General features: G+C 39.0%; 4 protein-coding genes across 7 annotated transcripts; all 4 read left to right on the top strand.

Annotated features, from left to right (window-relative positions):
- The first annotated feature begins 586 nt into the window (after positions 1 to 586).
- Positions 587 to 5,270, top strand: LOC119481381 (E3 ubiquitin-protein ligase TRIM47-like). Of its 2 annotated transcripts, none has more exons than XM_037758242.1 (3): positions 587 to 648; positions 2,617 to 3,244; positions 4,272 to 5,270. In XM_037758242.1, exons 2-3 carry the CDS (start codon positions 2,696 to 2,698, stop codon positions 4,566 to 4,568), a joined length of 846 nt encoding a protein of 281 aa, XP_037614170.1. In that variant the 5' UTR covers positions 587 to 648; positions 2,617 to 2,695; the 3' UTR covers positions 4,569 to 5,270. The 2 variants fall into 2 exon arrangements, with proteins under 2 accessions (XP_037614170.1, XP_037614171.1); XM_037758243.1 differs by lacking the exon at positions 587 to 648 and adding an exon at positions 1,359 to 1,735.
- A 307-nt stretch (positions 5,271 to 5,577) lies between these two features.
- Positions 5,578 to 11,606, top strand: LOC119481355 (E3 ubiquitin-protein ligase TRIM21-like). Of its 2 annotated transcripts, none has more exons than XM_037758192.1 (7): positions 5,578 to 5,683; positions 7,236 to 7,813; positions 7,905 to 8,000; positions 8,367 to 8,600; positions 8,794 to 8,941; positions 9,023 to 9,049; positions 9,137 to 11,606. In XM_037758192.1, exons 2-7 carry the CDS (start codon positions 7,238 to 7,240, stop codon positions 9,700 to 9,702), a joined length of 1,647 nt encoding a protein of 548 aa, XP_037614120.1. In that variant the 5' UTR covers positions 5,578 to 5,683; positions 7,236 to 7,237; the 3' UTR covers positions 9,703 to 11,606. The 2 variants fall into 2 exon arrangements, with proteins under 2 accessions (XP_037614120.1, XP_037614122.1); XM_037758194.1 differs by having other exon boundaries at positions 5,613 to 5,683; positions 7,233 to 7,813.
- A 103-nt stretch (positions 11,607 to 11,709) lies between these two features.
- LOC119481383 lies at positions 11,710 to 15,684 on the top strand. 2 transcript variants are annotated; one of them, XM_037758248.1, is made up of 7 exons: positions 11,710 to 11,848; positions 13,538 to 13,757; positions 13,896 to 14,107; positions 15,064 to 15,142; positions 15,243 to 15,316; positions 15,394 to 15,489; positions 15,562 to 15,684. In XM_037758248.1, exons 2-7 carry the CDS (start codon positions 13,556 to 13,558, stop codon positions 15,658 to 15,660), a joined length of 762 nt encoding a protein of 253 aa, XP_037614176.1. In that variant the 5' UTR covers positions 11,710 to 11,848; positions 13,538 to 13,555; the 3' UTR covers positions 15,661 to 15,684. The 2 variants fall into 2 exon arrangements, with proteins under 2 accessions (XP_037614176.1, XP_037614177.1); XM_037758249.1 differs by lacking the exon at positions 11,710 to 11,848 and having other exon boundaries at positions 13,377 to 13,757.
- Positions 15,685 to 15,736: 52 nt separating this feature from the next.
- On the top strand, positions 15,737 to 26,274 carry LOC119482158. Its single transcript, XM_037759578.1, has 25 exons — positions 15,737 to 15,813; positions 15,957 to 16,052; positions 16,594 to 16,689; positions 16,906 to 16,977; positions 17,430 to 17,496; positions 17,596 to 17,681; positions 17,825 to 17,920; positions 18,385 to 18,480; positions 18,697 to 18,768; positions 19,237 to 19,303; positions 19,403 to 19,488; positions 20,407 to 20,488; positions 20,565 to 20,605; positions 20,700 to 20,795; positions 20,985 to 21,051; positions 21,151 to 21,278; positions 21,380 to 21,475; positions 21,940 to 22,035; positions 22,278 to 22,379; positions 22,634 to 22,729; positions 23,755 to 23,850; positions 24,162 to 24,263; positions 24,339 to 24,519; positions 24,644 to 24,670; positions 25,513 to 26,274. The coding sequence occupies exons 4-25, from the start codon at positions 16,924 to 16,926 to the stop codon at positions 26,031 to 26,033; spliced, it is 2,355 nt and encodes a 784-aa protein (XP_037615506.1). The 5' UTR covers positions 15,737 to 15,813; positions 15,957 to 16,052; positions 16,594 to 16,689; positions 16,906 to 16,923; the 3' UTR covers positions 26,034 to 26,274.
- Positions 26,275 to 27,429: the final 1,155 nt, after the last annotated feature.

The raw sequence follows: 27,429 nt of genomic DNA, 5'->3' as shown, positions 1-27,429 counted from the left end.
TATCCTTGTGTGCTATTTTTGTTTTACAAAATATGCAAATCAACTGTACCTTTCCTAAAATGATAATCATATGTTTTTTCTTCAGATGGCATTAATTACATAACTAATATGAGATGAAATAAGTTAACATTTTGCTATGATGGTTGTTTAGTAGTTTATTGGGTCGGTAGTTAAATATATAGGATGATGATGTCATTAAAATAATGCAAAAGACTCCTTATCAGGTAAAGGTATAATCAACTACAGTATTTTATAACTGATTTTACAATGCTGTCATGACACAACAAAATTCATTTTAATATCATTCTATGAACATGTATTGAATTCTATATTAGAATAAAGGTGGAATAAGGTATTAACATGTGTATTTGCATTATTACTAAAATAAAACATATTTAGTGAGGTTTTGTTGCCCATTTTTGGAGCTGCATCTAAAATGTTATGAGGTAACTTCACCTGCTTTATCAGGTGTACTTGAGTTCATAAGCATCCAGGAAATGACAGAGTCCACCAGGGCGGCCTTCTTTCCCAGCAGTGATAGGTGTGTCTGAACCTACAGTATATAGTACAGAGGAGGAACCAACCCATAAGAGCAACACAACATGGTAGGATCCTCGGGAAAGACAAGCTGGGAGCTGCACAAGAGAGGTATGTGAGTTTTTAGATTTTGATTTTAATGTTCCAGTATTTATAAGTCAATTTTAGATTTTTGTTAAATGGAAGTGACAAGCTGTGTGCTGATCAATAGACTAGAATGTTATTACATTATATTTCATGTGAGTCAGTTTCACTTTTAGACACTTTAGACCATAGACTGTTTATATATGCTTTAGACTGACATGTCAAAACATAAATCCACAACCAGAAATATATGTTTACTGTAAATACTTTTACTGTATGTACTTCTGACCAATGTAGCTGTCAACGGGCCATCCTGAATTAATCTTTTACCAGAATCTCAATTGCGATTGGCCAAGGGGATGTGCAATATTTTGAAATTACTACATGGCTCTGACGTAGTGTCCTCACCACTCTTCTGAATGTATGCCAGTCTATGATTAATACTCATAGCCGGAAGCTTATTCATTTGACGTGTATTTCATGTGTATTTCACACAGGTTTGTACTTGTTGAAGGAATATTTTCCCACCAACAATAGACAAGCAATACTTATGCTGTGTATCAGGGCCCAAAATGAAACACAGGAAATTAATTAATATAGAATATCATACATTTTCTATAGTCATTGATTTCTTTGTATATCTATTTCTGTGTACCCGTCCTCCCTCCGGTTAAGGCCTGCTTGCGTGTGCGTCAAGGTCAGCTAATCAGCATCGTCTGTCTTAAACCTTTAATGGGTGGCACCAACCAGTAAACCTAGTGTTTATAGAAATTAACAAAACTACGTGAAATGGTGTACAGGGTACCCCCAACTTACGTATGTCCTCTACCTCCTCATTACAAACCTTAACTTTTAATCTCCCAACTAAATCAGAGTGCCACACAGGTCAAAATGCTTCAGAAGAATGAGTCAGAGAGAGAGAGAGAGAGAGAGAGAGAGAGAGAGAGAGAGAGAGATTGGCTAGATAGCAGGAGAGTGAGCCAATCAGCAGCTGAGCAACTCTCCACAGGTGGACTCCAATCACCTCCATTATAACTTAGACCTGGCAGCACCTGCAAGACAAGGGGGAGGGGCAGAACAGGAGAAAGAACAGAACAGGAGAAAGGCTCTGCAGGCACGTAACAGTCATGTAAACAGCATTTTCCGTTTGGATATTCCAAATTAGGCCTTATTCCAAATGTAGCATTTTCCAATTAAAGGTCCCATATTGTAAAAAGTGAGATTTTCAGGTATTTAATATTATAAAGCAGGTTTAAGTGATATAGAAATACTGTTAAACTATCAAAACACTCAATACACGGAGAAATACACACAGCCCGTATTCAGAAATTGTGCGTTTGAAACAAGCCGTTAGGATTTCTGTCCATTTGTGATGTCACAAATACACAATATATAGATCATCACACGGTTTTGGATGTAAACATTCTAAATGTGTCCTAGTTTATTTCCTGTTGCAGTGTATGTGAATGACATCAGCTGACAGGAAGTAAACATGGATACACACGTAATTCCGTTGCAATTCCGTTGAAATGCACTAAAACGGAGCGTTTCAGACAGAGGGTAAATACAGGCATATTCAGGCAGACAGTATGAGGAAAATAAAGTTTTTTTTTAACATTACAGCATGTAAACATGTTCTAGTGAAAACATAAAATACAAGTATGAACCTGAAAATGAGCACGATATGGGACCTTTAAGACATTCCATTAAGATATGCTGATATTATTCAGCGTATTTGGAATATGGGTATTTACCGCAGTTGGCGACACACGGCCTCTTGCCTGTTAGGTCTGCCGCCTGCTGCATAAGTTGTATGTGTTTGTTCTCATTCATAGCCTTAAAAGGAATATAGCTTGAAGAACACAGTTTTGCGAACCGGTGACAACAAGGGTACACCACGGGAGCAACATGACTGCACCTACCATCAAAGTCAAATTGATAAAGAAGAACTGTAATTCATATGTGTGCTAATTCAAGTCTTTGTTTTCTGCGCAGATATACTGGAATCAACAACCAATGGAATGCACCGTCATCTGTGCTTGCTGATACTACACCAAATCAGACCACAGGTGTGATGCACACATGCAAAGATCAAATGTCGGAGCCTCCTAAGTGCTGCATCTGTCTGGATGAGATCACCAGCCCTGCTTCCCTCCCCTGTGGACACTGCTTCTGCCTGGGCTGCATAGGCGAATACTGGAGGATCCATGGGGCCTGTCAGTGCCCACTCTGCAAGGCCTTTTTCCCCACCAGGCCACAGCTCAAAACAGACCAAACGCTACATGCTGGCGCCCCCACCGAGGAGGCAGCTGTGCCTTTAAAAGCCGGAGAGGTTCCCTGTGATTTCTGCCCAGCGATGCACAGAGCAGTCAAGTCCTGCCTGGTGTGCCTGGCCTCATACTGTGCCACTCATCTAGAGCCACATTACCTGACGGAAGATCTTGGGCGCCATCTTCTGATCGGTGTGGTGAAGAACCTGGAGGACTCTATGTGTACACTGCATGGGAAGCAGTTAAACAGGTTCTGTAGGAGTGATCGAACGTGCATCTGTGCCTTGTGTGCCCAGACAGAACACAGGGGCCATCACATTATTTCTATCAACAACGAAGCTACAAAGAAGAAGGTAATAAAAGCACCACACAAACATTAGAGAGTTCAGCTATTTTTGTGTAACATACATTCGCATATTGCCTTCAATTGATTTTTGGACGTTACAACTCATTTAAAGTTGCAGAGACATTTGAGAGAAGAGATAACACAATGTTCCTCCTACAAATTTATTTATGTATTATTATTTAACATTATCCCGTAACTGTGTTTGTTAGCAACCCGATCTCATGGGAAGGTGTATAAATAGCGCGTCATTTTAAGTACATTCCGTGTGCGATGATAACGCATTTTAGGCCTTTTGCGTAGACTTTTACGTTGTATTTTTTTCTCTTTAAATCACTCCGGCACAAGTTGCCTTTCAGGAAACAAATCAAATCAATACAGAATACGTGAAGCCTGTACACTGCTTTTTTTACAAAGCTGATGTGAAATCTGCTTGCATATGTGTTCACTGTTTCATGTTTATGAGGGTACTCAAAAACTTGACAGCAAAAACAAAAGTTTTCAGCGATTTCTCGTAATGGTATATTATGTTTGACCACTTCAGTGAAGTTACAGAGAGAAAAAAAGGAATGTGGAGCGGGAAGCATAAACATAATTTCTATGACAGTAAGTTACAATTTTTAGAGAACATCTGGTCTTAATTGTGAGAAACAAAAGGGAAAACACCACAGGCATGTGATAATTATTTCAATCATGTTCTCATTTCATCACTTATTTATACAAAAATACCGCAGTTCATTTGATAATCATCCCGATTACAAAACAAACACATAGTATCTTTAAAGAGGAAATACACATTTGAGGAAAAACATCCAAGTATCTCGAAATCTCAGACATAAAAGCAGGTATGTTTTGCATCAGCTGTCAAAGGAATAGAAGACCAAATGGAGTTCAGTGATGGGGGTGGGTCAGGATTGAAACATGCTGAGAAAACAATGCAACAATAACATTGAGCATTGGTTTCACTTTAGATTACACTGTGTCCGCAGCTTGTCACATGCCACAGCAGTTCTGATGATGTCATGTTTTATCCACAGGGTAAGATAAAATGGAGAATGATGAAACTTCAGCACACCATTCAAGAGAGACTAAGTAAAGTTGAGAAAATGAAGCTCTCTGTAGACCGCAGTGGAGGAAATCCAAAAGAGGCACGGGCGCAAAATAAAGAGCTCATCAGACAACTGGAGGGAGAAATCTCGGAGCTGCAGAGCAGAAACATCGAACTGGAGCAGCTCTCACGGATCGAAGACGACCTCCACTTCCTGCAGGTCTGCATCATGGTCGAAAGTCAACAGGTCACAAATCATTCAATGAAACCACATATTTTGTTTTAATAAGCAATATTTGTGACATTAAAAAAACGCACAACTACTGATCCTTTAATGCACTCTATCTAGTTTCTACACACTGCTTAATGTTAAGTATTGGACAAACATGCTGACAATTCGCCTTCAAGAGCGAAGTGAAGAGAAGTTTCTTCAGCAGAATATGTGGTTGGACGGTTTGTTTGCTACAAAGGTATAATTTTCCATTTTGGAACATATTCATTTTCTGGTGGAGGGTTAAATGAGAAGATCAATACCACTCCCAGTGAGGTATGACAGTGTGTTCTTCTCATCTAACTCTCTGCCAGAGAGCAAATAAGTGTGTTTCCCAATATCAAAAGTCCAACTTTTGCTTTAACAGACTAATTTGAACGCATTCCTTGTTGAGCTGTTTAGCATATTTTTTTTTAATTTTAAGCAATTATTCTATGCAAATAAAATAATGATGATTTATACAGATTTAATGAATCCTCAAAAACTACAATAATTGCTTGAATCAAGTTATACAAAAATAAAAATCAACTTGATCCAGGTTATGGTGAATAGCTCATTAAGAATATATTGTATGGATGTAACTTATGCCTGAGTGGCTGATGTGATTTATTTTTAGAATAATGTGAGCTTACAAGTATTTCAGTGTTTAAATGTTTTAAGGTTTTTGTATTCTCTTTTCTTTGGACAAACAAATAAAACACAGTTTTTATGCTTTTATTGGAGTTATTCTTTTGCCTCAAAAACTGAACCTCATGGAATATCTAATCACTTTCAGTCTAGCGGTCCAACATTGAGCAGTAGACAGAGTTTTATAAACACAAAACATCAGTAGAGTCCCAGCAAAACCTTTTGGCAAGTCAATATTTGCTCTGTGTGAACTTGCTCAACATGTAACACGCCCTGCAGCCGACAAACAGATGATCTGTTTTCTCATTTACATGCCGACATGCCTCTTTGAGGAAAAGGAAAGCAACTGGCAGAGCTTTTGCACTGAAATGAAACTTAACAAAGGGAGGACGGCCCAGAGGAAGGCTACACACACACACACACACACACGCTCACACTAGGTGGAAGTGGAAAGAGAAAGAGACAGACGCCTGTGATCTACGGAGCATTTCAATAGCTGAAAGGTAATATTACACCCCATCATAATACATTTTGTTTAAATATGTTTCTTTAAAAGGGAATAACAACAAAGTTAGATTATTACATGAATGTTCTGTTTAACCTTTTCTTTTTTTTTACCTCACCTGACTACTAGTATAATTCTATGTACAATGTAAAGCCCTTAGTTTTAAAAAATATGCTAAATTAAACTTCAGTAATATCATCTGTGGTGTTTTAGACAGGGTTATTACCTCACTAATGGTTGCTTTCGTAATTTTCTGCTATTGTGATTTAACACAAACACACCCACACACACAAGGCTGAGTTATCCAGTGGGTGTCTTAGAGCTACAACATGATCAGAGAGGGGTTTTATTGATGTATCCTTGTTGTTCAGAAAGAAATATGCTTTGTCATCTTGACTTTTGAATTCTGTCCAGTAAAAACCTAAATAAGTAATGAGAAATAAATCTATAATTTGTATTACCTGCAAGCAAACCTGTGAGCTGTGACCCGGCTGCAGTCTCTTTTCATAGACAAGGAACTAGATACAACAGAGATACCACTGTAATCTCTCTGAATATGCACCAGGGGTTAAACTGCCAGCCAATTAGACTGTTGTCAGGCTATTAAATGAGCATTATCATATATATGTGGGTCAGTAGGGGCCTACTACACCCACTAGTAGGTTTTATCATCTGTATCACATGGTAGATCACGAAAAGAAGGTAAAAAAAAATACAACAGCGACCTCTAGCGACCGTAGTAATGAGAGGAGCAGAAGTGGACGTCAGGCATAGATAGTGTAAATCTCCAAAATGGATGGAGGTCGTGGGCAATGAATGCGACACAAAACACAAGGTTTTCACCCAGGATACTGGACTTCTCTTGTGAAACCAACAATGTGTAGTTGTCTTTGTGTTCATAGTTATTTTAACCCAAAACACGATGTTTTTCCCGAAAAAGTGCCAATTTTGCCTAAACCTGAAGAAGAATAGTTTTGTTGCCTAAACCTAAAGAAGTTGTGTTTTTGTTTGCCTAAACCTAAAGAAGTTGTAGTTTTGTTGCCTAAACCTAAAGACGTTGTAGTTTTGTTGCGTAACTCACTAACTCACGTTTACAATGTAGTAGGCGTTGTATGCTCCTACTGACCTACATTATGGTGCTTATAGCGACTGATAACATCTATTTAATGGCAGTCAAATCATAAATCAGAATTGAAATAATTTAGTTTTACTTTTGTAAGGCACTTTGTAGGCGGATGCTTTACTGCCGTCTGCTAGTCGTTTTCAGTCCAAAATGGCGGAAGCGTAGCTTTGCTGCTGCTGACGTTGACTTTCATTTGTAGCAATATACGTTCCTTTCTGTAACTATACAAGGAACTTGTTTACAGTGTTGTGCTATTGTTACACTCCATTACTCTGTAATTGCCACCTGTATCAACAATGTCCAGTGTTTGACAAAACTTACATTGTCTCTTTGCTTTATCAGTTATTCATTGAACATTTTGACGAATATTTGAGGACAAAGCATTTGTCTTTTCTAAGTGTAATCTCATGATGCTCTCTTTTAGCAGATATGGCCTCAGCTCAAGCATCACCCAGCGAGACCCTCTCACTGGAGAAGCATCTAACATGCTCCATCTGCATGGATTCATTTGTGGATCCTGTCACTACAGCTTGTGGCCACTCCTTTTGTAAGAAATGTCTGGACCGCAACTTTGCCATCAATGACCTAGTGTGCCCCCTATGCAAGCAGCATGTAAAGAAAGCCCCAGAGGTGAACATCGTCCTTAGAAGCATTGTCGAACAGCTGAAAAAGACCCCAAAGGAAGACGATGATAAGTACACTGGGGCGCCCGGCGAAGTGGCCTGTGACATTTGCACAGAGCGAAAGCTGAAGGCTAACAAGTCCTGCCTTGTGTGTCTTACCTCGTATTGTTCGACCCACCTGGAGAATCATTCTTCAACTACAAGGTTTAAGGGCCACAAGTTGGTGGAACCTGTGGAGAACCTGGATGAGAGGGCCTGTCTGGAGCATGGACGCCCATTGGAGCTGTACAACAGGAAGAGGGAGAGTTGCATTTGTGTACTCTGTATGGAAGAAGGTCAGGAGGAGGTCGTTTCTACTGAAGACGAATGGAACAAGAAGAAGGTGAATTAACATATGGAAGGTCCTATACGTTTTTGATTTGAGTATGCAAACACGAAGTTGGGATATTGACTTGCTTTTTTGTTTGCTACAGGCCAAGCTTGAAAGCACAAAGACAGAGTTTCAAGAGAAAATTAAGAAGAGAAAAACACGGGTGGATGAGATTAATACATCTCTAAAGAGCTGCAAGGTAAAGTATCCTGGGTTGACCTGGATTAACTAGACAATCAGAACAGTCTGTCAAAGTCAAAACCGGCCGAGCAAGTTTCCAGATCAAACAACTGGATAGTACGGTATGTCCCATAGAAATGATGATGCTGCTTCTTGGGCCAGTTGGTAATAAAATGGACTATCCCTCAAAGTCTCAGACCAGTGGTGTAGCAGTAATGGAAATGTTGACCCTTAGTTACAGCTCTTCAGATTTAGTCAAATTGTGACTGGTGTTGCATGGCAGCTGAATTCTCGCAATGTCACGAGATCACGTGAGAATAACTAAAATCCATCTTGTCAGGCTTCAAGTAGGACAATGCCTACCCTAACTCTATCCCATTTTCAGGACCAACTGGATAATGAGTGGTGGGATATTGAGGCGGTGTTCACAGCGGTGATTGCCATTGCGGAGGAAGCCCAAGCGACAGCTCTAAAGCCACTAAAAGACAGGAGGGAGGTTTTGGAGAAAGAGGCAAAATACATCAAAGAGGAGTTGGAAGCTGAAATCGACAGGCTTGAGAAAACCATCTCTGAGCTGGACGATATATCTGCGCTTGAGGATCACATCCTGTTCCTCCAGGTGAGAGGAATTGACCATTTTTGGCTGATAAGGTATAGCGTTTAACAGATGGAGAGAACTCTTGCATCCCATGTGAAATCAACAATGTGTAGTTGTCTTTGTGTTTGTAGTTATTTTAACCCAAAACACTGTTTTTGTATGATTGCAGTCTGTTGGTTAATCTCCTCTGTCTTTCTCGTTTTCTCCGTCTCAGAGTTACCCATCTCTTCGAGACATGGACAACCTCAAAGACTCAACAGAGGTAGAGCTCGACACATCACTATCTTTCGGCACTATGAGAAAAACCACAACAACCATGTTGGAACAAATTCATCAGAAACTGGAGAAGCTGACCTCCATTGGTAAGAGTTGAATCATGGTGGTAAATGTTAAAAGCTGAAATGTTGACATACTTGATCTAAAACTATTTCTTCACTTCACAGAACTTCAGAGAGTTCCAAAGTTCACAGGTACGACATTTAATCTGTTTCTCCCTTTTAAAAAAAATAGACTTCTGTGTTCGGATCTTTTAATTATTTCCAACTTGTAATTAACAGTGGATGTAAAGCTGGATCAAACCACCGCGCACAGATGCCTTGTTATTTCTGATGATGGGAAGGAAGTGAAAGATGAAGGGGAGGACCAGGAAGTAGATGATGCTCCGGAGAGGTTTGACATGTTCGGCAGCATCCTGGGCATCAACAGGTTGACCTCTGGGAAGTCTTACTGGGAGGTGGAGGTCAGCAACAAGTCGGGGTGGGATCTGGGTGTGGCGAGCTGCGACGCAAACCGCAAGGGGAAACTCTCTCTGAACCCAGATAACGGTTACTGGGTGACTGTGCATTATGAAGGTGAAAAGTATGCAGCCCTGACAGCACCACTAGTTGCTCTTCCTCTGAAAGAGAAACCTCAGAAGGTTGGGGTGTTCGTGGACTACGATGAAGGTCTCGTGTCCTTCTATGATGTGACGGCTCAATCTCACATCTACTCATTTACTGAGTGTTCGTTCAGTGGCAAGCTCTTCCCATATTTCAGTCCACATGTAAAACAAGATGAGACAAACTCTGATCCTTTGATTATTTCTGCTGTGAAACATTGTGAGCAGGACAAGGATATGTCATAAAAAGTGTGTGGGTTTAGCAGACAAAACAATGGGCTTTATGCAAGGACCACTTGTACAAACAGATTCGTTCTTAATTGATTTATGAGAAATTGCCGCATTCACCAATTTTCTCATATTTTGAATTTTCTCTTAAGCACGAACACAATTTACAAGTGGTCCAGACCAGTCCTAACAGTCGAGTGTAGTTAGTCTGCTGTTATCCAAACCGAAGTTTTTCACTATTGGATTGTATGTTTCATTACTTTGAAGCAATTTTGTCTTTCAAAATCCCATATAAATTACACTTCATAATTATGCTGACATTATCCTGTTTGACTTTGCAATTCGAATTATAATGCAATTCTAAATGTATTCATTTAGCCTAATGATATAATTAATTTAAATTGGCCATTGATACTATTGTATAACACTACAATATCAATATGAAAATCTCAAACTGCAAAACAACTTAAATTATTACTCTGTTTATAATAAGGTCAACATCATGGCTGACTTATATGATATCATTGGGGCGTTAATTATGCTAATTTACAATTCTCATGAATGCGTGGTCATTTACGCACAGGTGACATTCATCATGTCATTTACACAGCTATCTGACGTTAGGAGCGTTTCCTGAATCTGACGTGGCACACTCGTACGAGCCCACATTATGAAATAAAGTATGAAAAAGTTAAGACAAGAATACGAAAATGCTCTTGCATGAGGCCCAATGTGTTTCGAAGAATGCGGAGGGGGAATTTGAGGTGAATCCTGCCCTTTGAGGCTTAATGGATTTGACAGAGATAATCAATAGTGAGTTGTGGAGAATTTATAGATTTGATTGTTATTTTTTGGAAAGGTCTGGGTGGAACTATAAATGATGCAGCATAATGTGCTGATATATGAAAACAACAAGCCTTTGGGGGAAAACAATGCTACAAGTAACAACAGCACATGTAAGGACGCTACTAGTTTAACTACATTCCCCAGTAGAATTGGGGCAGCGTAGCTACACCCAAGCCAAAGGCGTCAGTGTAATAAAATACAAATAATAATGACTTTGTTTATTATATTACTCGCTACTTTCTACCAAAGTGTAGTAATGCTGTAGCTCACTTTCATCTAATGAGATTGGCTTCACCAGCTACCTTAACAAAGCAAGTAAATCAAAGCAGTGGTGATATTTCCTCCATAGAGTGCATTATTTACTATATCAGGACACCTGAGAGTGCATTATCACTCTTATATCATTGCCACTTCAACAGGATGAAAGAGAAGCTGTGTCAGTTCATGTTTTGGTCCATTTAATTAGTGAGAGGTGAGCTAACCAGTATCGTAGCACAAAGAAATGTTGTTACAATATACCTTGTGTACTGATTTAGACTTGAGGTTAAAATGTGGACCAATATTATGCCAACAACTGTTATAAACGTCTATAATGTATGCAATGTGTAAAGTTATAAATGTGTAGTTATTCTTTCTTCCAGAGGTTGTAGGGGTTATACCTGTGAGGGTAACTGGACAATATTTCTCATTGTTTTGTGTTGTTAATTGATTTCCAATAACAAATATATACATTTGCATAAAACAAGCATGTTTGCCCACTCCCATGTTGATAAGAGTATCATTGTTACATAATACATGACCAAATAGAACTTCTTAGAATGTGATACAAGACTTATTAGACAAAAAAAAAGTGTAATTGACCTATAGGCCTGTAGGGTTTCATCAATGTTGGTATTATGAAGGTGATGGGGGGGCGTGGCGGGGGGATCAACTTATTCTATGTGCATGAAATGTTAAGTGTGTCTGTGTATCTGTGCAGTCTACATACAATTAAGCCTGCTTATTTACACAATGTGCTGTAATTACTTTTTTATTTTTTTATCTCAAAATTTTAATAAAAAATCAAAACTTTCAAATTGAATCAAGTTTCTTTTTTTCTTTCTCCCCCCACTCTTTGAAACTTTTGGATCCACCATTTGAACAGTTTCATTGTGCAACAGTTTGGCTGAATTATGGCTGGGCTGAGTGAAAAAAAAGCAGGTTTTGTTTTCCCCAGAAATGAAACTGAAAGCAGAAAAAAGTGAACTGCTGCACATGCGCACAGTTGTGGAAAGGAAATTAATTTTGGCGGCATCAGAACACAGAAGAAGACCACAAGGTAAAACCTGAATACATTTTCTTATTTCTTTCTACTCAAACTGTTTATCGTGCATTGCTGTAGACCATGTAATCTACTCTAATTAAAAATGTGAAGAGTTGCATGAAGTTATTTTTATTATAGGTTTGCTACAAATAGAGACACATATCTCTGAGGAGTGATACATTATAAATGCTGACTGTCTGATTAAATTTTGTTTACATTAGAAAGTTGTTATTCCAATTTAATAGTTTTAATTGAAAAAACAAATAGGTCAGTTTCCTGGATGAAGCAGAGGAACAGGGGCAGCTGCCATCACTACAAAACGAAATAGAAGTCTAAAAAGAACAGTACTGTATAAGGAAATGCATTATGACTTTTAACAGTAAATCAGGATGACTCAGTTATTGCTGGATAATCATCAAATTTGCTCTTCCATATAAAACTTACAGATCAGGATATATTTCTCTTCCTCACAAGAGAATCTATAGAAAAGTCATTTTGGGTAACACTTCATTTTACAGGTCTGCAAATTTCATGGTAAAATGAAGTGTTACCTAATTTTCTTGTGAAATTGACTGAAGTTTTTAAGTAGCTCTGCATCCAACGCCAGTAAATTGTACAAATAAAAAAGGCCTGTTTGTCCAATTGTTCTAATATTTGCTCTGCTCAGAGGGAAGTGATACCTTGAGTATGAAAGGGAGTGGAGAGGAAGAACCTGCAGCTGTTGCAACTTGTTCCTCTAAGCCTCTTGTGGATGCTTATTATGAGCCTTTTCTTCATCCACATGCCTTTTTGTCAGGGAATAGAAACGATACAGTTCAAAACTCTAAGGTATCCAGTTTTATCCAGTAATTTTATGTATAAGTATTTAATAATAATGTATAAATCCCAGAATACCCCATGAGATAAGGAATAATCTCACAACATTATTAATTATTATTACTTATGGTATTCTCAGACAGATATCGATTTGTTGTGTGTAGAGTAGGGATGCACCGATCCACCTTTTTCAGTCCTGATACCGAAACCGATACCTGAGCTACCGAGTACCGATCCGATACCAGTGTTTAATCAATAAGCTGTATGCCTCATTGTATGGAAGTGACTGGGATCATTCTTTTATGTTTAAGGCAACAACAAGCTTGACTTAAACATTGCTTACCTAAATTTGTAAAACAAAATGTGACAAATAAATACATAGATAAACATTTATTTAATTGTTCTTTATTATTAAAATAATAAATCGTACACCAGAAACTTGCTAAAACAAATGTCCAAAATTAGAAGCGAAAAATTGGTCAAAACTTAAACAGGAATTCAAATTCCAGTATATAATGTATACAGTATAGTATATAAACATAGAGCTGAATTGAATAGATCGGCCCCATTGCCACCGATATCCAATCCAGCTATTTGAGTCAGTATCGGCCCGATATCCGATCCGGTATCGGTATCTAGCCCTAATTCTCCATATTAACAGTAACATGTGTTGTTATATGTTTTATACAGACACATACCAGACATGAATCTCCAGGTTGTTTCTTGGCACAACAGATTGATAATGTTCCTGAAAGCTTAACATACTGAGAAGTACTTGTTGCTTCTACAATGTTGACGCTTCTACTTCTAAATCTGGTCCATAATAGCAGAATGCAGGAAAAAAAAACAATCTTTGATGGATAAAAATGTGCGTTTAACTTTTTTCAGATACTCAACACATCAGACATGAGCCTCCAGGTTTGTCACTGCGGCTGGTCCAAATGTACGACCTACCATGGCCTGAGAACCCACCAGGGGAAGATGGGATGCACTCAGAGGGGTGTGGCGGTTAAAGAGAGTGAACAGCAGCAGTACACGTGGGATCATGTGGGACTCACAAACAATCAAAAGTACTTTGGGCTGGATGTCTACGCCCCTATCAAGACTGGTGAGTTTTGCACAAAGATTCATGAGTACATGTTGTGTTGTATTCCAGTGCACCCTAAACTAACATTATTTTCATGTAAAATCTTCCAAAAATGGATGTGATCAAAATCCACTCTTCAATTATGTCTGAAATATCTAGACTACTATTCAGACCCGAGCCTCCAGGAGTGTCACTGTGGCTGGTCCAAAGTTACGACCTATCACGGTCTGAGAACCCACCAGGGGATGATGGGATGCACGCTGAAGAGAATGAGGATCCCAAAGAGTGAGCCGTGGAACTGGGATAATCAGTGGGAAGAAGTGGATCAAATGAAACATCAGCCAGCGAAGAAAGTGACTCTCAAGAAGGAGGTATAAGTTATACTTACTTAAAAGAACAATATGTAGCACTGACAGCTAGCGTTTTGAAGTGGGTACTGCAGTCTCGGATTACAACACACACAGCGGGAGAGCCACTTCATTCTCTGCTCAGGTAGACATTACTTCTCTATATCTTTAACTCTATTAATGCTCTGAATACCATATAACATTTAATTAGGTGTGTTTTGGGCGTAACATGAAATAAATCAATCATTGTCAACTCCTGTTCCACTTTAAAAGCCAGGTGCGGCTTCACCTGGTGCATTGCTATTTAAACTTGGATTCTGCAAGTTGGAGAAGCAAGCGGTTTCCTGCATTGAAAATGTTGTTTTTGAAAGGCTAAACGGCAACAAAAATGGATAGAAGCAGAATATTTTGTTCAATAAAAACATTTGGAAATTATTCCATATAAAACGCTGCTGCATGGCCCTGTATGTGTAACAAGCAGAGTGTACTTGCATTGTGAACACGCCATCTTACTATCTGAATAATGTGCCGTTTGAATAGCAGAAAAATACGGCGCCATTGACTTTAGACTAGGTTTTTGTTGGTTAATGGCGCAATCGCTTTCAGCCTCCTCAAGATAGCAATGCGCCAACAATGTGCCTGACCACACCTCATTTTAAGACCAACACGCACATGGGCACACAGTGGGGCGCAAGTACATTTGCTACTTACACGACGTGGGCACTGGGCGTGAAAATGACAACAGCATCGGTCTGAAACTAGCAATGACAGTTGCGCTGCGCTGTGCGCCGCTTTGCGCCGGGTGTAAGATAGGGCACTTCATCTTATTTTGAAATACATCACAACAGTTCACTGCGAGCCTTCGTTAAGTGGATTAATCCCATTTTATTCAGCAGTAAAAGTGAACAGTTGCCATCATTATTGTGATCTTGATGCAAGTAATATCAACTTACTTTAAACTTTCCAACTCAACCTGACAGAAACAGCCGTTGCCGCCAATCCCCAACAGCCACACCATCTCTGCAGATATAACAGGCACAATCAAAGTGGAATACAAATGTATGTAAAGGATTATTGTTCAGTCAATACAATATTTTATCATAACAATCTGAAAAATAAAGCAGCTGAGATAGAGAATGATTATATTCTTTCATTACAGCTCTTGCAACTCCACAAAGCTTTTCCCAAAGAGCCACAAAGTCAGAGTGGAGGGATTTCTCCAACCATCCACAGGTAAAACAGCATCATGAATGGTTCACATTCTCTGACTATGAAATGTATGAACAGTAACATGTAAATGGATCTTTCAGGTGAATAGGTCGGACAGGGAGCACCCAACACTAACGTACCCTGTAAAAGTAGATCGACCTCAAAAGAAAGACTGGGAGGACCAAACATTATCACAGGTACTGAACTGTTTGTATGAGACCCATTTATTTTTTGAATATAGTTGTAATGCACTTTTAATTCTTTCTAAGATATCAGACCGTGAAGAGATGACAAGAAATTGGAACAGCGACTTCCGTAGACACTCTGCAACAAGATACAAATTCGGGGGGGTTGCCCCCGGTGAATAACAGCTCATTCAAGACAATACTTTAACAAAACAATCTGAAAAATAAAAAGACTGATCATCTCTTTTCATTACAGCAATAGCAATTCCACAGCAGTCTTCCCAAATAGCCTCCAAGTCAGGCCGTCAGCTGCAGGATTTCTCCACTGGTGTGCAGGTAAGGCAGATTTATTGGAACTCTCTGACTATGAAAACAATAGTTTGCTTTCAGCTATTTCATTCTTATATTTACCTTGTTCCAGCTGGTGACAGACACGTCTTTAGTGTATTGTTTAAATGCTGAGTGTTTTAACATCTCAGGTGAATAGATCGGTCAGGGAGCATCCAACTATTCCACCCTGGGAAACAGTAGTCCGACCTAAGGAGAAAGACAGGAAGGATCAAACACCATCACAGGTACTTTTTTGCACACTAGGCTTGCCGCGGTAGTCGGTGTTGCACGGTGCTCATGCACACACCGATTACATAACGTACCCAAATCATAGTCAAATCAGCACACTGACACACTGACAGCTGTTGTTGCCTGTTGGGCTGCAGTTTGTCATGTTATGATTTGGGCATATTTATTTATGCTAAATGCAGTACCTGTGAGGGTTTCTGGACAATATCTGTCATTGTTTCGTGTTGTTAATTGATTTCCAATAATAAATATATACATACATTTGCATAAAGCGAGCATATTTGTCCACTCCCATGTTGATAAGAGTATGAAATACTTGACAAATCTCCCTTTAAGGTACATTTTGAACAGATAAAAAAAGAGCGATTAATCATGATTAACTTTCGACAATCATGCGATTAATCGCATATATTTTAATCGATTGAAGCCCTTAATTTTATCCTTATTTTTTTTCTTTACTTAACATTTAACTGATTGTGATATGCATCACTGTTTTAATAGGTGAATGAATTTAATAAATATTGTATTATCTTTTAGGTGAAGAGTTTGGTCAAGGAGCGTCCAACAACGACATACCCAGCAACAGTAGTCCGACCTCAGGTACAACACAGGGAGGATCAAACATCAACTCAGGTACTGAACTCTTCAGTGTTTGCAATCAGAATGTTTGTACCAAATGATCAAGAGAAAAATCCAGAGATTAATCTTTAACCAGAATTTTTTTTTCACTTAATTACAAATGTCATAAATTGCATCACTAAACAATTAAGAACCCAAAACTGATTTAATTCATATGAAATTAAAAAATAACTTTTAAATAAGTAACACCCAATCTTTGACATGTTTCAGGGAAAGAGGCTGCTCTCGATGATGTCAGCTACCACAGCCCAGGATATAGCAGTCTATAATAAACTATTACAGGTACAGAACCAGTGCTTCAAGTTTTAATTTTTACACATTTAGGCAATTTTGGACAAGCTAAACCTGCATGTCTATAAACTCTATTGTTACACGGCTTAATTGAATACTCGATTCTGATTGGTCAATTACGGAGTTCTACAGTCTGTTATTTCTTTATAGCAGACCGTTGTTATGTATAACAGACCGTTGCTATGGACGCAGAAATGATCTCGGACTCTGGCCGACTGTTTTTGTGTGAAATTATTGATTTCTGAAGTAAGTAGCCGTGTAATAACTGGAATAATGTACAGCTAGCAGGTTATTGTTGTGAAATAATCCCAGACAGGGCGATGCAGGACGCGATGCAGGACTGCAGGACGCGAAGCAGAGGGGTTCACGGAGGGGTCTTGCATCGCCCTGAAGTACATTACCCCTTACTTAACACCTTTTAACTTTCCACCTTTACATGTCAGAATGTGCCAGTGTCACCGAACATCAACTCTGCAACCAGAGCCACGATCAAGAAGGAGCCCAAATCACGTATGTACAGGATTATAATTCAGTCAAAACAAGATTTTGGGTAATAATCTATAAAATAAATCAGCTAAGGCTCAGACTGATCATCTCCTTTCACTGCAGCTTCTGCTACTCCACAACGATCTTTCCAAAAAGCCACAAGCTCAAAATCAAACCACCAGCTGCAGGATTTCTCCACTGGTGTGCAGGTAAGGCAGATTTATTGGAACTCTCTGACTATGAAACCAACAGTTTGTTTTCAGCTATTTCATTCTTATATGTACCTTGTTCCAGCTGGTGACAGACACCTCTTTAGTGTATTGTTTAATTGCTGAGTGTTTTAACATCTCAGGTGAATAGATCGGTCAGGGAGCATCCAACTATTCCACCCTGGGAAACAGTAGTCCGACCTAAGGAGAAAGACAGGAAGGATCAAACACCATCACAGGTACTTTTTTGCACAGTAGGCTTGCCGCGGTAGTCGGTGTTGCACGGTGCTCATGCACACACCGATTACATAACGTACCCAAATCATAGTCAAATCAGCACACTGACACACTGAAAGCTGTTGTTGCCTGTTGGACTGCAGTTTGTCATGTTATGATTTGAGCATATTTTTTTATGCTAAAAGCAGTACCTGTGAGGGTTTCTGGACAATATTTGTCATTGTTTTGGTTGTTAATTGATTTCCAATAATAAATATGTACATACATTTGCATAAAGCAAGCATATTTGTCCACTCCCATGTTGATAAGAGTATTAAATACTTGACAAATTTCCCTTTAAGTTACATTTTGAACAGATAAAAAATGAGCGATTAATCGCGATTAACTATAAACAATCATGCGATTAATCACTGCATCACTGTTTTAATAGGTGAATGAATTTAATTATCATTGTATTATCTTTTAGGTGAAGAGTTTGGTCAAGGAGCGTCCAACAACCAAATACCCAGCAACAGTAGTCCGACCTCAGGTACAAGACAGGGAGGATCAAACATCAACTCAGGTACTAAACTCTTCAGTGTTTGCAATCAGAATTTTTGTACCAAATGATCAAGAGAAAAAACAAGAGATTAATCTTTAACCAGAACGAAAATTTCACTTAATTACAAATGTCATAAATTACATCTCTAAAAAATTAAGAACCCAAAACTGATTTAATTCATGTTACATTAAAAATTAACTTTGAAATAAGTAACACCCAGTCTTTGACATGTTTCAGAGGAAGAATCTGCTCTGGATGATGACAGCTACCACAGCCCAGGATATAGCAGTCTATAATAAACTATTACAGGTACAGAACCAGTGCTTCAAATATTCATTTTTACACCTTCAGGCAATTTTGGACAACCTAAACCTGCATGTCTGTAAACTCTATTGTTACACGGCTTAATTGAATACTCGATTCTGATTGGTCAATTACGGAGTTCTACTGTCTGTTATTTCTTTATAGCAGACCGTTGTTATGTATAACAGACCGTTGCTATGGATGCAGATATGATCTCGGACTCTGGCGGACTGTTTTTATGTCAAATTATTGATTTCTTAAGTAAGTAGCCGTATAATAACCGGAATAATCTACAGCTAGCAGGTTATTGTTGTGAAATAATCCCAGACAGGACGATGCAGGACGCGATGCAGGACGCAATGCAGGACGCGATGCAGGACGCGAAGCGGAGGGGTTCACGGAGGGGTCTTGAATCGCCCTGAAGTACATTACCCCTTACTTAACACCTTTTAACTTTCCACCTTTACCCGTCAGAATGTGCCAGTGTCACCGAACATCAACTCTGCAACCAGAGCCACGATCAAGGAGGAGCCCAAATCACGTATGTACAGGATTATGATTCAGTCAAAACAAGATTTTGGGTAATAATCTAAAAAATAAATCAGCTAATGCTCAGACTGATCATCTCCTTTCACTGCAGCTTCTGCTACTCCACAACGATCTTTCCAAAAAGCCACAAGCTCAAAAGCAAGCCACCAACTGCAGAATTTCAACACTGGTGTGCAGGTAAGGCAGATTTATTGGAAGTCTTGAAGTTCTATGAACTTACACGAATGTTGTTTTGAAAAGTGCCACGTAAATTAAATTAAAGGGCGAGTCCATTATTTTTAGGTTTTTATATCATTCTTTCGCTTCCCAGTGGTGTTCCTTAAGTATACAAATCTGAACACTCAAATTTTGGTCGAAGTACTTATGTTTTAGCGTCCCATGTGTCCTGACGTAGGTTTCTGCATGATGATGTTCCTTATCCATAGTCAGTGTGTATTACAGTTATAGTTACAGTTATACGTATTACAGTCACTTAGATGGCGGTCGGCACGCTCCCAGTTTGAAGAAGCAGACAGGAGTATTGGCACGGAAGCTAAGCAGTGTACTGCTGTGTGGACGCCACGTTAGTACAGATCGGAAAGTCACACAATAACACAAACAAACTAACCTATCGATGCAGCGGTAGACCAGCAACGTGTTCTGTGAGGTAAAATTACTATTTTTGTCAATGGAGTCTGGTGGTTTTGAAGTCACCGATATAACGGCTTTAATCTGCCGTCGGAAAGGGCTGTCTGATGGCGAGGCAAAGCGCAGAAAATATAATATTCTAAATATAGCGTTAACTGATATTGAATTGTTTTTAGGTGGCTAAATTAGTTCTTCAAAGCCACCAGACTCCATTCACAAAAACGGTAATTTTACCTCGAAGAATGCGGGAGTATACATACAGCCCCACTTAAAAAACAAACTCTTTCATTTATAACGTTGTTATATAGGGTATAGGACATAAAGCATATTAAGAACAGCTAATGAGCATTTTTAGATCTAACCCTGAACAGTGCGAAACCACCTGGAAAAGATTTTTATCACACATACATTATACTTTGAAGTGAAATGACTCAAATTTGATCAACTTTCCACCTTTTTCTCTGACAGGGTGTCCCCGATTCAACAAGTTCCAACATCCAAACGTATTCTGCAGCAGCGGATGCCACAAGAAAGAAGGATCCTGAATCATGTATGCAGTAGTATGGTTTCCTCAATTCTTCATTGTTAAATTAACAAGAAACTGAAGCTTTCTTCTTTCTCTACAGTGTGTGAGTCTGCGCAGCCTGAATTCTCCTACGGCAGGAAGGTACCTGTAACTCTTGACTTGAATGTCCTGTGGAGCAAAACCAGTTTCGTCACAAGGGTTAGGATGTTATCATTTTGGGTTTAACATGTTTCAGGTGAAGGAACTGCTCCGGATGTTTTCAGCCACCACAACCCAGGAAACAGCAGTCCGACCAAAGAAGAAACCCAGAGAGGAACAAAAACTATTACAGGTAGTGAATCTTGTGTTTCACCTCACTGAGGTGCCAGCTGGGAGAAGCTTGCTAGAATACAGAATAAAATAAATACAAGTTAGTATCATCTTATTATTAATTGTTGGATACTTGAGTGCTAAATATCTTTCAGGTGAAGCATTTAGTCCCATACTTAACACCTTTTAACTTTCCACCTTTACCTGTCAGAATGTGCCAGTGTCACCGAGCATCAACTCTGCAACAACAGCCACGATCAAGGAGGAGCCCAAATCATGTATGTACAGGATTATAATTCAGTCAAAACAAGATTTTGTGTAACAATCTGAAAAATAAACCAGCTAAGGCTCAGACTGATCATCTCCTTTCACTGCAGCTTCTGCTACTCCACAACGATCTTACCAAAAAACCACAAGCTCAAAAGCAAGCCACCAGCTGCAGGATTTCAACACTGGTGTACAGGTAAGGCAGATTTATTGGAACTCTCTGACTATGAAACCAACAGTTTGCTTTCAGCTATTTCATTCTTATATGTACCTTGTTCCAGCTGGTGACAGACACGTCTTTAGTGTATTGTTTAATTGCTGAGTGTTTTAACATCTCAGGTGAATAGATCGGTCAGGGAGCATCCAACTATTCCACCCTGGGAAACAGTAGTCCGACTTAAGGAGAAAGACAGGAAGGATCAAACACCATCACAGGTACTTTTTTGCACAGTAGGCTTGCCGCGGTAGTCGGTGTTGCACGGTGCTCATGCACACACCGATTACATAATGTACCCAAATCATAGTCAAATCAGCACACTGACACACTGACAGCTGTTGTTGCCTGTTGGGCTGCAGTTTGTCATGTTATGATTTGAGCATATTTTTTATGCTAAATGCAGTACCTGTGAGGATTTCTGGACAATATTTGTCATTGTTTTGTGTTGTTAATTGATTTCCAATAATAAATATGTACATACATTTGCATAAAGCAAGCATATTTGTCCACTCCCATGTTGATAAGAGTATTAAATACTTGACAAATCTCCCTTTAAGGTACATTTTGAACAGATAATAAATGAGCGATTAATCGCAATTAACTATAAACAATCATGCGATTAATCACTGCATCACTGTTTTAATAGGTGAATGAATTTAATAAATATTGTATTATCTTTTAGGTGAAGAGTTTGGTCAAGGAGCGTCCAACAACCAAATACCCAGCAACAGTAGTCCGACCTCAGGTACAACACAGGGAGGATCAAACATCAACTCAGGTACTAAACTCTTCAGTGTTTGCAATCAGAATTGTTGTACCAAATGATCAAAAGGAAAAATCAAGAGATTAATCTTCAACCAGAATTAAATTTAATTTAATTACACTGCAGCTTTAATTGTATTTGACCCGCCCCCCGATATAATGTCTGTGCAGCTGAAATAGGAAATACACAAATTAATTTTTGCAGCATTTCGTAGCAAAGGCCTCAAAACTTATAAACCTTCCACCTTTCTCTGACAGAATGTACCAGATTCAACAAGTGGCACCACCCAAGTAAATCCTGCATCAGCAGAAGCCACAACTGAGGAGGATCCTAAAATAGATTACTCCACCGGTATGAAGGTACAGCTGAATTTTGACTTGCTGGAATGTTCTGCATGTAGATCAAAACTGCTTCTGAAAACACATTCAGCCTGATGCACTATTTTTTACACTCAGTTTTTTCCTGTTGTTTTCTGATAATTGTCCCTATTATTGTATTATAGCATGTAAAAGTGTTACATGCACACTTTGGTTTAATGTTTCTTTACTGCAGTTTTCTCTGTTTTCATTACTTATTTGTGTCCAGCTTGCATTGAGTGTTTGACATGTTTCAGGTGAAGGAACTGCTCCGGATGTTTTCAGCTACCACAGCCCAGGAAACAGCAGTCCGACCAAAGGGTAACCACAGGGAGGAAACAAAACTATCAAAGGTAGTAGACCATCTGTACCACTATGGTAACAGAAAGTACACTATATCGACCATAATGTGTAGTGCTTAATTTAGTATGAATTATGTAATTTACCACTAGAAGTCAATCACACACAGGCCAACTTTGCTCTGCGCTATATGTTTGCAAGAAAATTTAAAATTTGTGATAGCTAATGTGTTGCTACTTTATTATTATGATGTTTCCAGGAGGTTGCCGAGATGTTGGTAGGGGGTGGTGGCATAGGCGTTTGCGGTGGTTACTAGGCGGTTGCTAGGATCATTAGTTAGTTGGATACTTGAGTAATTATAGGGTGACCACTTTACGAGGGACTGCACAGCATGTTTATCCTTGGTCCCACAACCCACAGATTGAGACGATGTCCCACGTTTTCATTGGCTCTAGTTCTCAAAAGTCAAACCACTGCAGGAGAGACGCTTTTTTAAAAATCTGGCTTTTATCCAATGGCTGTGAAGAAAGCAGGGAAGCTGTCATCACAGCACTGTGTTTGCTGTCAAACTGTGCAGTTTAACATTTCACCGTGTTTGCTACGCTATGACCAACGGGGAAAATTGCGAGTCACAGCAAAGTCACAAGCAATGCAGATTTAGGCAGAATATGATGGAAACTACCACAAAGAAAAGGAAGAGCAGCTACAAGAAAGACTGTGAAACTACTTATAAGTATTTATAAGCCGGTGGAAGGCGATTCTCAGAGTTTTTTGTGAAATTTGACAAGGGGGGAATACGACATGAAGCGACACAGTTCATGTGAGTCTCACAAGAAACGTGCGGCTCAAAAAGACATTTGCCGATCTATTGATGCATTCGGGCAAAGCATAGAGATGTTACAAGATAAGGGGCAGAATAGAAATGTTATTATTTAAGGTAGATAGACATTATATCAAAATTGTAGACTACCTCTCAGCCGTGGTAACGTGTCCCAAATTGTCCCACACCAACATACTCTTTGTCCCACATTTGGTTTGTTGGGATCTGGTCATCCTAAGTACTTATTTTCACTTTCAGGTGAAGCTATTAGCCCAGAAACCTTCAGCTCCCACAGCCCAGGAAACAGCAGTCCATCCAAAAGAAAAAGACGAGGAGGATCCAAACCTAACACAGGTAACGTTATAGCACCGGGGCTTCTATTGTACTGTATATAGCAAGTCAATTTTATAATATTTGGGGTTATTTGGGGCCTGGTCCTACCTTAACTGTTGTTTCCTGACAATAACTTTAAAGGTCCTCGAGTCATGCTTGTGGTATTACTCAGATATTACATACCCCTAAAAACTGTAAAAACCATAGACAGAAATACTTCAGAAATGGGCGATTGGGCGATCAATTTTGTCAATGCTGCCATGTGCATGTGATTGAATGGGTGCCTGGACACACGTATTTTAAAGTTTTTTTTTTGTGTAAAATTGTTCAAGGTAAGACCAAACCGAATCCCAGCTGACGCAGCTGTAAAGCATAAAATCCAAATGAGAGAACAAAAGGTGGCTCAAGGCAGATCATCTGTGAAAGCCCGCCAGGTAAGCTGCTGCAGAGATTTGGGAATTTTGTAGTTTTCTATCTGATTTCATACCAACACCAACACACTACGTCAGCCTTTTCAGGGCAGCTCGGAAGCTGAGTGGCTGGAGATCAACGGTGTGTTCTCAGAGGTGGTGAGAGTTGCAGAGGATGCTAAGCAGAAGTCCCTCAACCTTTCACTGTCCACACTGAGGACTACAACATCCACCATGATGGAACAAATTCGCCAGAAACTGGAAAAACTCACTGCTATTGGTGAGTCCACCAGATAACCCATTGTTAGATTTTATTTGTTTTGTATCATGTTTAAATAGTTGTAATTTACAGTCACTAATTAACTAACACAATTATGTTGTTTTTGTTGTTTTTTTCAAAACAGAACTTAAATGGATTTCCAAGTTTGCAGGTGCGTTTTTAAAATAATAAAATAAAGCAAATCTAATGTATTCTTCTGGAGACAAGAAACAGATTTGGAGTGTTCTTAGCGCATAGCGAATGTTATATTTCTATAAATATTTATTGTAGTAGCTTTGCAAATTATCAGTCACATCATCATCAAAAGGGCTAAAAGTTACAAACCATACCATGTTTTAGTTTAGATAAATAACCCAACAATAATGTAAAAAATAACAGAACAACTGATTGTTTTTGACCCAATTTGGGGAAAAAAGTGTTTTTTAAAAGGTGCTATTGATAACATTCAGCCACTAGATGTCACATTCTCGCTCCTTCTGTTGCATTTACTTCACAACAAATGGTTGCCAGGCATTTACCATCAATCTCAGCCATTTATCTGTTTTTTTCCACACTAACTTACGACCCAGAGATACCACGAGATACCAACGTCGTTGTAGTATTGGATCTCAAGCCTTGTCAGAAGTGGGAACCAAACGTCAGATATCTTCCACAGAGATAAACAAAACAATTATTTTGGACCCACCAAAATCTTTTACATTATTATTCCCAATCAGAATTTTTTTCAGCAAAAACCATACTTTTATTTGGCACCTTTTTAAAGGCTTTATGGATGCATTATTTAAATAAAAAAAAAATTGTCTACATAAGAATTTTATCAATAAGACTTTTAATTAATTATAAAATATGCCTAACTGAATGTGGACAAAAGGAAAGGATCTGAAATACTTACATAGGCAACTATGTATGTGTACTGCAGCAAGCATCACTCATATCTTCTGATATTAGCACAGTTAATCTAAGTGTTGTGTTGTTGTTTCATCTTAACTGCAGTGGATGTAGAGCTGGATCCAACCACCGCACACAGATGCCTTGTTTATGCTTATGGGAAGAAAGTAAGTAACGGAGGAGAGAACCAGGAAACTCCAGGGAGGTTTGGCAGCGTCCTGGGTCTCAACAGGTTGACTTCTGGGAAGTCGTACTGGGAGGTTGTTGTCAGCAACAACACTGGATGGACTCTTGGTGTATCGAAAGGCAATGCAAACCGCAAGGCGAAACTCTCTCTGAACCCAGATAACGGTTACTGGGTTACTGAACATTATAAAAACGAGTACGCAGCCCTGACGGCTACACCAGTTCGTCTTTCCCTGAAAAAGAAACCACAGAAGGTTGGAGTGTTTGTGGACTACGAGGAAGGTCTGGTGTCCTTCTACGATGTGACGGCTCGATCTCACATCTACTCGTTTACTAAGTGTTGGTTCACTGGAGAGATCTACCCCTATTTCACTTTGCATCATAAAGGAGATGGTGAAATTAATGGCCCTCTGATTATCTCAACTGTGAAACCCCAGTAATCCCATACAACTAAATTGCATTCTCAATTACGTTAGGAAGGAAACATATTTTGTCGCGTTTGTCTTTTAACGTATCACAAATACCTTTTTGTAAGTCTGCGGGGGGATGCAGCGAGTGATGTAGTATTTGTATTTTGGTTTTGCAGTTTAGTTGTATGGGAACGTAATTTTGTGGGGGACTGGGTTGAGATAAGATATACTTTATTATTACACGCCTATGCTGAATACTCGATTCTGATTGGTCAATCACAGCGTTCTAAGCTCTGTTATTTCTTTATAGCAGACCGTTGCTATGTATAGCAGACCGTTGCTATGGCAGTTCTGATGTCGGACTCTGGCGGACCGTTTTTGTGTCAAATTATTGATTGCTTAAGTAAGCAGCCGTGTAATAAGTAGGATAATGTACAGCTAGCGGGTCATTGTATTAAAGAAACCCCTTTAGGGCGATGAGACGATTTCACAACAATGACCGGCTCGCTGTACATTATCTCTTACTTGTCTCAAGGGGGAAATTTGGCTTGAGCAATAGTGCTGCATACAGCTGCAATCAGCTTAAAACAACACATAGCCAACAAGTAGGGCTGTCAAAATTAACGTGATAATAACGTGTTAACACAAATTTGTTTTAATGCAATCCATATTTCGGAGGTTGTAGCGGGCTCAGTTTTACTTGAAACTAGAAAAACCTAAGGACTCCATTGGTACCAACCATGTCATACTAGCTTGTCGAGAAGGAGGTGAAATAACGCTCCAAAGTTACGCAAATTTTGGTGAGGAAAAACTGTCACGGCCATTTACAAAGGGGTCCCTTGACCTCTGACCTCAAGATATGTGAATGTAAATGTGTTCTATGGGTACCCACGAGTCTCCCCTTTACAGACATGTCCCTTTATGATAATCACATGCAGTTTGGGGCAAGTCATAGTCAAGTCAGCACACTGACACACTGACAGCTGTTGTTGCCTGTTGGGCTTGAGTTTGCCATGTTATTATTTTAGCATATTTTTTATGCTAAATGCAGTACCTGTGAGGGTTTCTGGACAATATTTGTCATTGTTCTGTGTTGTAAATTGATTTCCAATAATAAATATATACATACATTTGCATAAAGCAAGCATATTTGCCCACTCCCATGTTGATGAGAGTATTAAATACTTGACAGATCTCCCTTTAAGGTACATTTTAAACAGATAAAAAATGTGTGATTAATTGTCATTAATTATGGACAATCATGCAATTAATCACAATTAGATATTTTAATTGATTGACAGCCCTAGTCACAAGACTAGGTATGGCTCATTTAAAATGTTTTATTGGATTTGATTGTATTATTATTGTGTCATTCATCATAGTATGGTCAACACAAAAGAAAATATTATACATTTTTTATTCTTCT

Source organism: Sebastes umbrosus, chromosome 22 (genome assembly GCF_015220745.1).
Source record: "Sebastes umbrosus isolate fSebUmb1 chromosome 22, fSebUmb1.pri, whole genome shotgun sequence".
Classification (NCBI taxonomy): Eukaryota; Metazoa; Chordata; class Actinopteri; order Perciformes; family Sebastidae; genus Sebastes; species Sebastes umbrosus.
This window is presented reverse-complemented; position numbering and strand designations above follow the sequence as displayed.